Source organism: Perca fluviatilis, chromosome 1 (genome assembly GCF_010015445.1).
Source record: "Perca fluviatilis chromosome 1, GENO_Pfluv_1.0, whole genome shotgun sequence".
In the NCBI taxonomy this organism is placed as follows: Eukaryota; Metazoa; Chordata; class Actinopteri; order Perciformes; family Percidae; genus Perca; species Perca fluviatilis.
Window position 1 is genome coordinate 28,871,241 of NC_053112.1, and position 15,743 is coordinate 28,886,983.

At 40.4% G+C, this 15,743-nt stretch overlaps 2 protein-coding genes across 3 annotated transcripts; one reads left to right on the forward strand and one right to left on the reverse strand.

The window, feature by feature from the left end:
• The first annotated feature begins 1,012 nt into the window (after positions 1-1,012).
• LOC120562511 (perilipin-2-like) lies at positions 1,013-6,256 on the forward strand. Of its 2 annotated transcripts, none has more exons than XM_039806220.1 (7): positions 1,013-1,136; positions 1,228-1,261; positions 1,549-1,732; positions 2,468-2,550; positions 3,360-3,609; positions 4,151-4,287; positions 5,796-6,256. In XM_039806220.1, the coding sequence occupies exons 1-7, from the start codon at positions 1,090-1,092 to the stop codon at positions 6,138-6,140; spliced, it is 1,080 nt and encodes a 359-aa protein (XP_039662154.1). In that variant the 5' UTR covers positions 1,013-1,089; the 3' UTR covers positions 6,141-6,256. The 2 variants fall into 2 exon arrangements, with proteins under 2 accessions (XP_039662154.1, XP_039662161.1); XM_039806227.1 differs by having other exon boundaries at positions 4,151-4,294; positions 5,796-6,086.
• Positions 6,257-7,780: 1,524 nt separating this feature from the next.
• On the reverse strand, positions 7,781-13,938 carry rps6 (ribosomal protein S6). The gene is made up of 6 exons (XM_039806239.1): positions 13,811-13,938; positions 13,086-13,217; positions 12,040-12,250; positions 10,219-10,365; positions 8,595-8,752; positions 7,781-7,919 (listed from the first exon to the last, which is right to left on the reverse strand). The coding sequence occupies exons 1-6, from the start codon at positions 13,814-13,816 to the stop codon at positions 7,824-7,826; spliced, it is 750 nt and encodes a 249-aa protein (XP_039662173.1). The 5' UTR covers positions 13,817-13,938; the 3' UTR covers positions 7,781-7,823.
• Between the last annotated feature and the right edge of the window lie 1,805 nt (positions 13,939-15,743).

The window sequence follows — 15,743 nt, forward strand, 5'->3', positions numbered from 1 at the left end:
TTACAGTACTGTCAGTTTATAGATTTCTGCATTTTGCCAACATAAGCAACCAATCATTATGACAAGCCTCATTTAATGATACGTCTTGTTATCACTGTATGGAAATGATGACACAACAATGTCAAAATATTGAGGAAAATATGTAGTGCTATCAGATGGATTAATAATGTTATGTTTAGTGTCTCATCACTTCTCTCTCAAAAGTGTGTGTGTGTGTTTTAATTATATGCTATAGCCTATAATGAGACAGCACCACTGTAAATACTGAATGGGGCAATATCACCATGCAATATTGTTTACGAAAAAGACAACACTAAAATGTAGTTAGAGAAAAACTCTCTTTATTTGAATTGCCATCCACCTTTTCCCCTCTCTCTTTCTCTCTCTCTCTCTCTCTCTCTCTCTCCCTCTCCGCACACACACACACACACACACACACACACACACACACACACACACACACACACACACACACACACACACACACACACACACACACACACAACACACACACACACATTCCGGAGCCGGCTGAATGTGAGTCTGTCTCTGTACTCGGTCCAGTTCTGGTGGTTGGTTAACGCAGATAATTTGCTGATTGCTCTTATTATGGGCCGGATTGGGTGACGCATGGCGCACTGCCATCAGTCCATGAGGCAAATGTCTGTGATTAGCCTAGTACTCCACATTTTAATTGTGATATTTTATGCGTAAATTCTAAATCTGCTACATCTATCAGGTAAATGTGGTAGTAGTAGTAGTTTTCTCTGAAGTAGGAGTAGGCCTACACAGTAAGTCAGTGGAAGGTTAGACAGTGGGGTACATATTAAGTGCTTTTGGGGTCCTTCTGTAAGTCATTTTGGGGTACAATGGTTCTGGAGAAAGCTTCAAGCAGCAATACCACAGGCCAAGCAATTGGCCCGTTCCAAACAGGCACATTTTGAACGGGCACTGTACTCGTTTTAATAAAATAAGCACTCTGAACTGGAATTTTTCGGTTTATAATCTCGTCACAGCTCCGTTGACATATCGCGAGAACAGCCAGCGAGCTCAGCACAGGTGAGCGCTAATTGACGACGCGACCACGCGATGTCAGCGATGTTTTTCTCCTACAGAATAGCGCTTCACTCAGCAGGGTGAGATTTGCATTTTCTTCAACCGATAAAGTCTACAAAGAAGTTTAAAATTTGCAACATTAACTCACCTCTTTTTACCTCTCTATCGAAGTGGACGAAACATGCCGACGAACAACAACCAGCAGGTGAGGACAATCGCGGTAGATTTACCCCTTACCTGCCTACTTAGCATCACCGGATAGGCTACATAAATGCAGTCTTTCTCATTTTTGTACCCAGTGAGTTCCTAAAGTGTCTTCTGTAGTAAATTGTTTGTTAAATACTAATAGGTTTACAATTGCATCATTTACAAGACCCCTAAATACGGTAGCCTCATCTAATCGGGACTGAGGGTTTCCATTTCGATGATTTGATTCGGAAACCTGGGAAGATCAGAAAATAATAAAAATGTCTCTGTCCTGTTTTCTTGCAGAAGATGCAAAGTGCAGTTGTCAGACTTTCCAAGCTGCCCGTGGTTCACTTAGCTTGTTCCAAGCTGTCAGTGTTGTACATTGACACCAAATGCAGCCACCCCAACCTGAGGTCTGTGTGTGAGGTGCTGGAGAGCAGCGTGACTGCTGTAGTTTCACCTGTCCTTGTTCGAATGGAGCCCCATAGTGAGTACTATGAGAAGTGAAACTGCCAGTGATTTTTATATTGGGTTGTAACTGACTCACTGACGATTTTCTTTTCTATTTTAATTAAAATAAACCTACAATGTCAGAAACTAGTAGCCTAAAAGAACACAAGTTCCCAGAGAGAGACTAAGGTGATGTCATTAAAGTTCTTGTTTTGTCCACCCAAATCCAAAGAGATTTAACTTGCAAGCATTATAAAAGAGAAAACGGTAGCAAATGATCATATTCGAGATGTTTGAACCTGCAAATATTTGGCCATAAACTCGTCAAAATTGTTTAAGATTCTTTTGTCGATTGACAATAGCCTAGTCAGTTAATTGATTTACCGTTTTAGATCTAATGTTCATTGGAGCTCTATGGCAGGGCAAGCTTTCCAAAATGTGTGAGCCATAGCAGAATAACTCAGGACAATAATGAAGAAATGTTTTATAATTATAAATGATAAATAACGTAGGCCTATTGACTGGAAGCCACACAGCTACATATGTTTAATTTATTAACAGCATGAACCAATAGAATAATTTATAGTTACCTAAAACCAGGTGTTAATAGGTAGGCTAATGCCTCTATAGGTTGCTGTTTGGACAGAAAGATGATGCGGGCCATATTTGAGTTATAGGGTTAACATCTCCTCTGAATGAAGCGGGCTGCAGGTTTTATTGTGGGAATGAGAAAAGTTTTCAGTAATGACTTTACTGTCTGGAATATTTCCAGTTTCTGTTGCAAATGATGTTGCCTGTAGAAGTCTTGACTGGCTGGAGACTGCCTTCCCTGTGCTTCACGCACCCACAGAGCAGGTATCCTTTTTTTCTCTTTCAAATCTTAATGACCACCACCAATTCTACTTAGGTAACTTTCATTTAAAAAAAAATAACTTTTTGTCACATTTGCTCAAACTGTCACTATATCCTAACAGTACTACATGAATTAGATCTATGAAACCGATCAAATTCCTATGCATCCTACTGGTGCTCCGAATGGCATAAGGAAAACCACCAATCGGAGCCGAGGAGTCTCTAACACAGTGTCAAACTAGGCAGCGCTGATCAAATATGAATCAAAATTCTGTTACCACATTGCCTATTTCTCACCTCAAATGTTTCAGAAACATAATTTTTAGTGTACTGTTGGCAGTGAAATGAGAATGTAAGGGCTACACCACGGTACACCAAGATGTTTCTGAAAACATTTATATTTGGTCAGTGCTGCCCAGTTTTATAGTTTGCGCAGTTCACGAGCAGTCATTGACACTGCATTAGAGACTCCTCAACTGATTGGTTGTCATTAGGAGCACGAGGGAAGGCAGATGATAATTTTTTTTTTTAAATACATCTGTCTAATGTGCTGCTGTTTGGATATAGTGACAATTTGAGCAAATATGACTATATTTTTAAAAACAAAAGTAGGGCTGGGTATCGTTCAAATATTTTCGGTTCCAATACCGTGACTTTGATACCGGTTCCTGAGCAATGCTCATTTTGATACCAATAATATAAAATTAATTTTAACAAAAGGAAATTACATTACGGCACAAAGCTTTTTATGAATTTTACAGCTCGCAGTATGACGTGTAACATTCTCTCCTGGTTTTGTTTGTTTCACCCAGATCGTTGCTACTGCCAAGAACAAGATGCAGGAGATGCAGGATGTGGTGAGCATTGCGGCTAATGGAACTGTGGACTGTGTGGCGCTCACAGTCGCATGGCTGATGGGCGGGATACAGCAGGTTGATGACCCGGCTGACCAGTCACTTGTGGTGAGAGCCATCGGTGTTGCCAGTGTGGGTCTGGACTCGGCTCTGATCACGTCAGAGGCTCTGGTGGACCAAATGCTTCCTTCCACTGAAGAAGATGAAGGTACATGTAGAGTTACTCATGTGTAGTCTATATCCACGATGTTCCACTTCCGGGATTGCTCCATCGCCGCCAGGAATTCCACCGGATTTCACTCTTTTCGGCCTGATGTCCGTTCCCTTCCGCTTTCTTTGTGTTGGAATTTTGAGGACTATGGTTAACTGCTCCTCAGATCTCTGCAGGGTAAATCCAGACAGCTAGCTAGACTATCTGTACAATCTGAGTTTTCTGTCGCACAACTAAAACATCTTTTGAACGTACACGTTCCACCAAAACAAGTTCCTTCCCGAGGCTATTTTGCAGCGGTTCCGTGTGGTGCTTAGCGCCGCCCGTGACAATTGTGATTTGTTTAAATACATGCCAATAAACCACAGCATGTTTTTCCCATGCTTTGATTCCCCATCCCGGAATGCTGTGTGGACTAGCCAGACCCTACTTCGCAGCGCTGTGGAGGAGGGTCTGGCAATGCAAGACTACTCATGTGAAACGGCTAGAAGTCCCATTCAAAACTTAACTTGACTTGATCTTCTTGCTGACTTTGTAGAGGAAGAAGCTCACTTGGTGGAGGGTTTTGAGGCGGCCACTCTCGACAGAAGATACCCTGTGCGACTGGTTTTACTGGCTGCCAAGCTGTGTAGGAGGACCTACAACATGTTTGGGTCCAAGATGCAATCTGTTCAGGTGTGCTGTGAGTACAGTTTAAAAGGAATTGTTTGACATTTTGGAAATGCTCTCACTGTCTGGCCAAGAGTTAGATGAGAGGCTTTGCCGGTCCATTATATATTAACTAAATCAGCTAGGTTAGTTTAACATAAAGACTGGAAACCGGAAGGGACAGCTAGCCTGCCTCTGTGAAAAGATAACAATATATCTGCCTAACAGGCTCACAAATTAACATGTTATACTTAATTTGTTTCATCCATAACAAACAAAAGTGTAAAAACAGGTTGTGGTTTTATGAGGAGTTAGGTGCAGTAAATACTTTGACTTTTGAGTCAGTTTATAGGAAGTCAAGCTTCGTAATGTGATTATTTTTTTCCTCCTTCCCCTGCCTGGAGTTTCCACTGGTTGTCTCCAGTGGTAAAGATCTTCTCATCTAACTCGGCAAGAAAGCATAGTTTCCAAAATGTCAATGTCTTCCTTTAACAAGGGGTGGAAGGGTGGTAGTATATGAGCATGCATGGTTACAGCAAGCAGAACATCAAATTATTCCAAATGATACTGACATCGTAATGGAGTTGTATCTAGGAAATAGCATGCTTGTTACTACTGCAAGATGGAACTCGCACAAGAATAAAGTATTTACCACGTTTGGCACAATTATTAGCACGCTTTAGACTGGATACACTCAGCCCGATCTGCCGGCGATCTGATTACGCCCTGCAGCTCAGGCTGGAAACCTGTACGTTTATCTATCCTGCTTCCGTTACAATTTTTTTTTCGGGGACCAATCACAAACTGGCTTATCCACCTGGCGCGCTATTGGGGGGGGGGGGTTTAACACGATGACGATCGAGAAGCGACCAAGCAGCTTCTTGTTTACATTCAACATAGCGGCCACCGAAGCGCAGCAACCAGTCACCCGGATCGTTGGTCTGATTGGTTGAAGGACTATCCAATTGCGTACAGAATCATTTGAACTATGGCCGTTGATTGTGCAGTAGAAAATACAGAGCAGACTCCCCAGGCTAATGTTCAGTCTTAAAAGATTGAGCGTGGTCTGGTCATACTTCCTTAGCAGTCAATAAAGTGTGTTTTATACTGCAGTTCTTATGAAGCTTTGACATTTTCTCAAGTATTTAGATGACATAAGCTATGTAATGTTTTGTCTTAAGGCAATTCAACTTTTACACAAGTTTAATGTAACTGAAACATGTAACTTCAGGCAAAGAAAATGTAAGTATTATCAATATGTAAGTAAATCTGTTTGGTAGCTTTTGTTTCAAGTCACATACTGTAATTGGCTGGCAACATAGCAGGCTTTTTTCACAGCAGACCTTTTGTCATGTCGGAGCAGAAGCACAGGTGTTAGTAATCCGTATCAGTAAGCTAGTCCTCCATGAATTTCATTATTTATACTGTCCTTTTCTTACTGCGATGTGTCAAAATGTGTGAAAAGGCCTATCGCAGCCCTCTCCAGGCATTTTAGCTCGAGAGATCTATAAATCAACTTTTGTCCTTCTCAACAGGTCATGGAGAGTTTGTCCAGGTCTACAAGTCTGGTTCAAGATCTTCAGACCAGCTGGTTAACCTTGGCCTGGAGTCTCCAGGGGCTGTCACATCACATCCAGGTGCTGCCTCAGTACTTGCAGCATCAGCTTGTGTCCATGTTCTTCTTTATCTCCCAGATGTATGACTTAAGCTGCCCACCAGCCCAACCCCTCCAGTCTTATCAGGATAGAAGTCTCAATGATGCTGAGACCTCTTCAGCTCACAACGGCGCGGTCCAGGTTCACCCACAGGCTAAACTTACCCGCAGAACAAGGTGGCCAGCCAAGACGCCTGACTGTGACACTGGGTGTAATGTTAAATGATGTGTTCGTTGATTTATACTCCTGTAATTATGTTGATGCGTTTGTGTGCTGAATTTGTCCACACAGCTCCCAGAGAGCTTCCACTGATTAAAATAAGTTGAGCATTCATGAATTTTTTCCCCTCGTCCTCGTTGCTGTTCAGGCAGACAAAAGCACCCTGTAATACCTATATAAGATCACAAAGTCAAAACTAGAGAAATGCAGAACTTGTAGCACTGGCAGTTAATCATGTAAGTATAACAAAAACCTCCCATGTTAACAGATTTGACAATGGTTGAGCCATTAAACCAAGTATTTTGTAGCATGAAACATCAGTTCTTACAGATTGCAGACTGACCACAATCTGTTTTGGCACCTTCTATAGTGGAGTTTTCAGCGTGCTAAGTAGGTTGTCAAAATTGTTAAGTCTGATATTCCAGTAATAGAACACTTAAGTTAATTCACAATTTTAGAACACTTCAATTTCCTTATGGTAGTCAAGCAAAGGGTGTGCATGTTTTGGTTCTCAGAAAGCAACTAATTGGCCATATGTAGGTTTAGGCACCTAAATTGCCTACCAAGGGTGGCCATGGCACTGAATGTTTTAGATATGAAAAACTTACAATTTCTGTACCTCAACTTCAGGAACGCCGTTCAGCAGACTCAAGTTCCACACTGTTTCAGACCTGAAGTCACCTTGCGAAATCAATGTTTTGAGACACTTAAAAAAATCTGAGCCTGTCACTGCCAACAAAAAGCACTTAGACAAATAAAGGGTGTACAATTGCCCCATTGAGTTACACTGCAGCCAGTTGGCAATGGCGGCTGGTTACTGTGTTCTTGCTTGATCAATTTCAAAGATTTTGTTCATGTTATGGATGCTGATGGTTGTCAACTTTGTAAGGCCGATGTATGCACTTTCCCTATCCTGTGTAGGCTACTTTGACACTGCTACCTTTAGTCTATGGCTGCTACCCTCGCCCTTATTATTCATTTGTTCTTCTAGTTTAACTGTTGTGTTCCAGTTCACTGTTCAAGCAACTCAATTTCCCCCCCATCCCACTCGTGACACTGTCTAATATGTATGTGTTTATACCTGCTGCACACCCAATCACCCTTTGGGGACACCAAGGCATGTCCAGGTTTTTAAAAATTACCCTTTAAGTTGTGGTAAGCATTTTAAACTGAGGACATCACTAAATAGTAGGTTAGGTGCATAAACCCTGAGATATGGCCACTTGGTTCTGTGAGCCAAAACACTCATTTTGCTCAACTAGCTAAGAAAATGGAAGAGTTCTATTTTTATTAATTTAGTGGGTAACTCTTTACAATAAGGTACACAAATGTAGGTAGTGATTGAGTAATTAATGTGTAACGAATTGTTAGTTACTGATTGACTAGTTCCAGCACTAGTTACTGGTAAACAGTAGCTACTGTTAATTGAATGAGTAACATGGTTAGCTAATTATTTACTGATTACCAATAACTAATCAGTGCTTTAATCAGTCAATCAGCAACTAATCATTTATTACTCATTCATTTAAGAGTAGCTACATTCTGTTTACCAGGTTAACTAATCATTAGCTAACCATACGTCCACAAATTACACATTTCCCAAATATTCAGTCTATGGTCTCAAAGTACTGAAAAAAGGGCACCCGTTATTTTTTTCAGCAAAACATGACTTTATTTGACTTTGTGATTTCACTTTTGGCTGGACTCTGACTTGGATGTGGATGCTCTCAGAGAAGAAAGACGGCGCCTCTTGGCGATCTGTTCCTGGCGCTTCTCTTTGGCCTCCTGTTGGCAGGAAACAAATGTGTGTCAGCAGTGTTAACACATCCAAAAAGCATAAATTTTCACATAAGTTATTACCCCCATACCACACACGATTCCTTAAAATTGCATGTTTCACAATTCCATAATTACTCCCCACTCTGTTTTATTTTTAACAATCTGATGCCAGCAACTGTTAACTGCCAAGGGTAATCGTTCAATAATTTCATGACATAAGTTAATGAAAAACATGTACCTATACAAAAAAAATTAATCATTTCAACAAATGTCCAACTTGCAGGTGATCTGATTATCTGAAGAATATGATCCCACCATATTAGTAAGACAAACAATTTTAAGACAAGACAGCACACAAACAAGAATACGACAACCACTGTTAGGCAGCACTCCTGTACAGTAATATCTAACCCTCAGTACAACAGATCCCCACAATTAAGATTTACAGACTTAGTTATGTCAACTGATATAAAGAGCCACAATATTGCTCTGGTTAGACCTTTTAGGGAAAATATACCACAGCAAATACCAGTGTTGAATTTCAAAATGATCAAATTTTTTACATTTGAGCTATTTATTAATTAATCTGAAACCACTTAGTAATGTTTATTGTTTGAAGAGAAAATAACTAGCCCCTTCAGTGCCTAAGGACTGTAATAAACAACAAAAATAAAACCTTACCTTCATCCTCTTGGCCAGCAGCTTGGCATACTCGGAGGCCTCCTCCTTGTTCTTCAGGGTGCGCTGTCTCTTGAGGGAGATGCGGCGGCGCTTGTGCTGCAGCACACGAGGCGTCACCAGTCTCTGGATCCTGGGAGCCTTAGTTCTGGGCTTCTTGCCTACCAAAGAGAGGGATGCAGTTAATATTGACATGGCGAATAATTGACAGGTGTGGTAAAGACGGTGCCAATGCGAAGTACCAACTGTCAAGAATAGCTGTTGTCAGGCTTTGACTCAACACCATTCAATAATGCAGCTTGTAAAACCAGGAACACTTATGCCATATTAAGATATTCATAATCTAAGGCGATATCTAGCCTCATCACGATATATTGCCCAGCCCTAATATGAAAAGGCTTTTACTTTGAGGATGTAAACTGGCCAACAAACATGGCATCAGCCTATCAATACAGGTTTTTTTTGTCCCATAGCATAATGCAATTTTGTATAAGTAATCCCACCAAGACACTTACAGGCAGAGAGCAGCAATAAAGATTAATGAACTGGATGAAGTTTTATCTAACAAAGAAACTTAAATCGTAGGACTAGAAAATGTTTTCTTGCTGCTCCTCAGCCGAGTAGTGGAAGTGTAATAATGACAAGTATAAATATTACACTGTAAAAAGAATAAAGCTTAAAATTGCCACAGTGGTCCTTAATATTGCAGCATTTTGAGTTTTACAATAAATTCAAAACACTTCAGGCTTCATATTAGGGGTGGCATGGTTCATGAAAAAACATCCGAACCGTTCGGTCCGCTTGTCTCGGTTCGGAGCGCGTGTGCTTAACGTATTCTGACTTATTCAAAAGACTGAGTTTTAAGAGTTCCTCTCTTTCTTTTAAAGGATAACAATTTTGTAAGAGCTCCACTGAAGTTGGCAGTTTGATAAATGTAAGTTATTTCAATTGATATTCTATAATATTTTAATCTTCATGTGCTAAAAAGGCACATTAAGTTCCTGTAGATGGCAATACAGTCCTTTTTTGCCAAATAAATGAAAAGTTGTTGAAATCATCAATGTCTTCCCTCTTGTTGTATCAAAATCTCATCTAGCTCTCCTCAGAGATGTTCCCAATAATGTGCTTCAAGTCTAGTCAAATTCAGTTTGTGCATGATTACATGATATAACTATTTTTTTAATACTGTATCCTACATTGTGGATAATTGATAGATATCTATCTATCATATGCTAAAGTATATTTCTGGAGTGTTCAAGATTAAAAGAAAAAATAAGAACCGTACAGAACTGAAAACCGTGACCCTAAAAACGTGATATATATAAAAATTAGTGTTTCAGCCAACCATTTGAAATGTCCAGACAAAGATCTTAAATACCAAGACTTGCAATGTTACCCTGACAGCCAAGTTGTGTTTACCATTTCCACAATGCTTTCATCGTTGTAAGTAGTAGCCACAACCTTATATCAAGCTCTATTATCTCATTTTGAAGTAACTCCGACATCATGTGGCGTATGATCTCAGGCTCCAATGTATGGCACATCCATACCCAGTAAAAACCTTTAGTCCGTGATCTTTACATTTGCAGGCTTAAGTAAATCCAACAGAATACACCTCTAGTCCTACCTTCTTTAGTCAGGGGTCTCCTCACAACATACTGTCTCACATCATCCTCCTTAGCCAGGTTGAAGAGCTTGCGGATCTTGCTGGCCCTCTTGGGACCAAGACGGCGAGGGACGGTGCTGTCGGTCAGCCCGGGAATGTCCTTCTCACCTGAGAAAAACCAGATCATGTGGAGATGAGCCAAGCGTTCATCATTAAAAACCAATTGGACTTACAAGGTGCACTGCTATAGCTGAAGTACTTTCATGATTTGAAGAAAAAAAAAAAGAAAAAACACAAAAAAAGTACATAGCGTTTAGTTTCCCAGTGAAGAGGCAGCTGCCTGCAGCCCAAAGCAGCTAAATAAGCAGGGCGACTATCGACACTTTGTGGAAATTAGGGCTGTTGGAGCGAATTCCGAAAATCTAAATAATTCGAATAGTGTAAAAAAAAAAAAAAAAAAAAAAAATCAATACTTTTCGAATGCTGAAATTACTATTAGAATGTGTTTTTTTTTTTTTTTTTTAATAGGTTGGCTAACGTTAAGCTTATCTCCCAGGTCTCACGTCTGATGAACAATAAGTTACAGGAGTGAGAAACAAGGCATCGTGAGCCAACGTTGCATACAGAGTAACGTTAGTACAGGGGGAGTGACGCTGCGGCTGGAAATCAGAAGAAGGATGGGAAATAGTTTAAACATGAGTTTGAAATCGACATCCACCGAGCCAAAAACGCCTAGGTTATCAATAGTTAGCTCGTTCTGGTTTCCTAACTGCGTTGCGAGTTATCGGCGCTTAGCTGGGAGCTTCATGGAGACCGTTAATGTCAATGGTAGCTGCCCTAAAGCTGTCAGTTAGCTTCAACTTCATACATTACCTTGTAATAGCTGTATTCTCAATAAACGTGACAATCTGCAAAACAGGTTGCTTTTAAAATCACTGAAATAGTGGCAGCAGTTTGGCTTAGATATCAATGCCGTTAGCATCGTGGCTAACACTATTGTTACTTAGTTTATCTAATCGTTTCGGCTGTGCTTTCTAACATGATGTCATTGTGCTTACCGAGCACAGTTAGCCTTTACAACAGAGCCGCTTCAACACACTTGTTAGATAATGTTTCATTACAGAGTTCTCTGCTGATTTGTGTTTGTCGCTGTGTGCGTGATGGAAAACAATGTGAACAGAGCTGCGCGCCAGAAATGCAATGCGCCATGACCTAGATCCCCTTCAAGGCCAGGCTGATGTTGGTAGTCCCTCTAGTGGACAGAATGTGTAAAAACCACATGCTTATAGTGGCACTGGCAATGCATAAGCCTGAGTAGTGTAGTACATATTTATAACAGGCTGCATTTGAGCACTAAATATTCAAATACTTACAAAAATAAATGAAAGTCGAATGGTATAGAGGAAGACTGACAGCTCTAGTAGAAATCACATTCTCATGAGTGTCATGCTTACCATCCCATCAAGAGGAAAAGAAATAAACATACTGCTGCATTAAGTCATATTATAAAAAGAGTTATTCTGATACTAGTGTACACAAGACCCAATGAGAGAGCAATGCAGTTCAACCATCCACTGATCCTGGACCTGGTCGCATCTGGTAAGCAGCTCCACAGTTACTCTGGCAACACACTGTCCCCCCTTAATGACTATAGATCAGTCAGAAAGGGTCTACTGGTGTGCCATAAACATAATTTACAGGTAATATTAAGAGACATTTATAAATAAGCCTGTGCTGTGTAGCCCCTGAGAATGATCTGTTGGTTTAGTGCTTAATAGTATGCCTCCGTATCCAAGTTTCTGTTACCAGATAATGGTCGACGAGCCAGAAAGAACACATTACCTTTCTTGATGATGACCAAGTTGAGCACGCTGAGATTGGCGTCAACGATGCAACCACGGACAGACTTGCGTTTGCGCTCACCAGTCCTGCGGGGACGGTAGCAGGAGTGGCCCTTGCTGAGCAGCAGGCGCACACGGCCGTGGGTCAGCACCCCCTGCTTCATGGGGAAGCCCTGTTTGTCGTTGCCTCCGCTGATGCGCACCACATAACCCTGCAGAAGTAGAGAAAACAAGTTGTTACTTTTCAATTTATGGCAACTGGTACGCAATGTCTCAAAGAATAAAGATTGTTCGCAGAATACAGTCAGATGAGACTTGTCCACTTACATTTGTAATTCTACCTAATTTTTGACCACAGGTCGGCCTGCAAAGTTTCTGAGCTTTCAAGAAGTAAGTAGTTTGATGGTCGACTGCTCCTTTAGTGTCCAAAATAAGCAATGTCTGGGCAGCTGAGGCTTAGACGTAGAACATGCTGTCCATTTATTGCAAGCTTGGGTTGTTTAATTTCAAATGCCTCCTATCCACATATTAAAGCGTCCTTGAGCAAGACTGAATCTCAGGTGATCCCAATGGCCAGCACCTTGTAGGACTATAATTGCAGTCCCATTTATCATTCCAAATGTGGCCTTTTTACTTAAAATCTTACATTACTTTCTTGCCTGCATTAAGGCTAGTAATGTATTTGATGATACAAGGGTATGGAGAGAATTATGCCATTTAAAATCAACCACGGTTATAAAAAGTGCATATATAAGAGCGATACTACTGTACTCAAGACCACAATGAGAGAGCAATTCAGTTCAACCATCCACTGATCCTGGACCTGGTCGCATCTGGTAAGCAGCTCCACAGTTACTCTGGCAACACACTGTCCCCCCTTAATGACTATAGAGGAGTCAGAAAGGGTCTACTGGTGTGCCACATTATGTATGATAACTATACGACACAATTTCACCAAGTCAAACTGAAACATCAACTCTGCAACACGATGTACTGACAAAGCAATTACCAGTTCCAAAGAGATCAAATTTCACAACTTTAGTTTACCTTCCACTCATCTCCCAGAGGGTCAGCAGGCACCTCAGTGGCCATACGCTTCTCATAGAAAGTCCTCAGCTTACGCTCATCATCGACTTCAATCAGTTTCTGGCAGCCAGTAGCGGGGAATGAGATGTTCAGCTGAAAAGAAGTTGCAATGTAATCGTGAGTACATGTACATGGGTTCCGCATGTGGTGTATGAATGTGAAGCTTGGAAAGATGAAATGTTAACAAAACTGGGGTAAGTGGTGTGGACATAACTTTAAAAATACCCTCATAATAACTAACAATTATCGTCAGAGTATCTGAGCTACAGTAATCAATGGCTCGAAGGCCTGTTAGCTGCTCTGACGGCTAAGGTTAGCTAGCTGACATTAGCTTTCTGGACACTGCTAGTAACCGGTACCAGGGCTTCACATTGTAAACTGACAACGTAGAAAACACGACAGGTTCGAGAAACGTGAGCTACAAGAGTTTGAAAGCTCTTTATTGCAGTCAGCGGAGACTTGAACTCAGTGCACATTACGCTCAGTGTGCCGCCATGTTTCGACACTTGCCGACAGGATCGTCAACGTTGGCTCTCATCACGATCAAAACTCATCCTGAGTGTCAAAGCCGCGACTGCTCCGTCTAACTAGTTCGCTTTAAAGTTCAGAATCATGGCATAAACCATATATGAGTATTTCAAATAAAATAGCTTTTCGCACAGATTTAGAGTTTAGAAACATTGTACCTTCATTTTGCTAAACCGACCCAAAGAAGGTCCGCCACGGAAAAGAGACAGGATATCCGCTTGGTGGTCTCACATAGGCCTGAAATATTCTCGCGATAACTGGCTCGCTGAAATGTTTTGGCTCAAACTGAAAGTGAACTAATTTCACCCCAAAAAGCTGATGCTGACTAACCCAACTGCATTAAACAGATTAACTTAATACAACACAATGTCCTTATTTGGTGATTTATTTATCTTTATTATTATTTATTTATGTATGTATTTGTCGTCTTTTTTTCGTTTTTTTAAATACTACATAAAAGAAGGTACCCCCCCCCCACAAGAAATGGTAAGCTGAATGCGTGTACAAGGTCATATTTAAAACTCAAAGCAAGATAAACAAATACTTAAATAATTAATTGGTTATGAAGACCATGTAGGCTAAGTAACAACATAAAGAGGGCATTATTGAGTCACTGAGCATGCGTCAGCCAGAGAGTATACAGCTGTGATTCAAAGATAATTACCATCCCACTCAGAGAAAATTCCTTTGTAAGAGCAACAGTTGTGATATAATAGATACATACATATTTGAAATGATACACCAAATACAAAACTAAGCTAAACCAACTAAAAACCCAATGAACATAGTTGTAAACACTATGGCATACAAATACAGATTATCTAGACTTTGGATGATGTATAAATAAAGGTAAGAAAAGGTGGTTTAGTTTTTGATAATCTTGTCTTACATGTAAATATAATTTACCAAAATATGGCAACAGTTTTCAGGATCAAATTATGTCCTTTGTCTGTACAAAAATGACTTCTTCCCTTGTAAATTTAGGTAGCTAATAAGGGTGTGACGAGATCTCGTTTTACGAGATCTCGCGAGATTAAAACGTGACGAGATTTCTCGTCGAGGTGAAAAGTTGTCTCGTGAGGCAATGTGATGTCAGCGTGATGGAGCGTGAAATTACTATTGAAGATCCCCCTGCCACTTTTAAATCATTTGTGTGGCAACATTTTGGTTTTCCTGCGGAAATAATAAACGGCGAAAGAGTGACAGACAAGACGAACACAATATGTAAACATTGTAAGAAAAAAATGCCGTATACCGCGGCTAACACGAGCACTATGCAAAAACACTTACAGCACCACCACAGCTCTCTACTAACTACTGCACCCGCGACGAAAACATTAAAAGGGCAAACAACTCTAAAAGCCTTAGCATCTCTGCCACCGGTAAGTGCAAGAGCCACGGCAATAACGAGGGACATAGGCGTTTTCATTGCAGCTGATATGAGGCCATTTTCTGTGGTGGAAAATGTCGGATTTCGGCGACTCCTCCACACATTTATTTTTTATGTTCGATTTGTGGAAAGGAGTTAGATTTCTCATGTGAAATTGTACAGGGCAGAAGCCAGTTGGTAGAGTTTATACAAAACATTTTGCAGTGTTTGCACGTCCTTTACTGCATATAATTCATTAAAATAGTAAAAAAAAAAGTTAAATAACATTAATCATTAATAGTTGATTTCAAAATGCACCTAAATTGTTTTGCATTTTGTGATTTTTCAGTTGAATAAAAAAACAATTTTCCATTCATATATTTCATCATTGAGGATTTCTTTAAATTTTTTTTAAAAAATCTCGTCTCGTTCTCGTGAACCCAATCTCGTGATGTGTCTCGTCTCGTGGAGTAAGCGTCTCGTCACACCCCTAGTAGCTAATGAACATAACCCCAAAAGGTTTTTACTATAATTACAGTTGTAAAATAAGTGATCTCTTCAGTCGATGTTTAATTCACAGAAAATGCAGCAGTTCCACTTAGACTAAATCACTGTCTAGAAGTTTTTATATCCCAAATGTCCTTAGACTTTAGAACTAATGCAGTCTAGCCTTTTCTTTCCTTGATTATCAGCACTAAACAACACAACTTGTTTTGCACTTG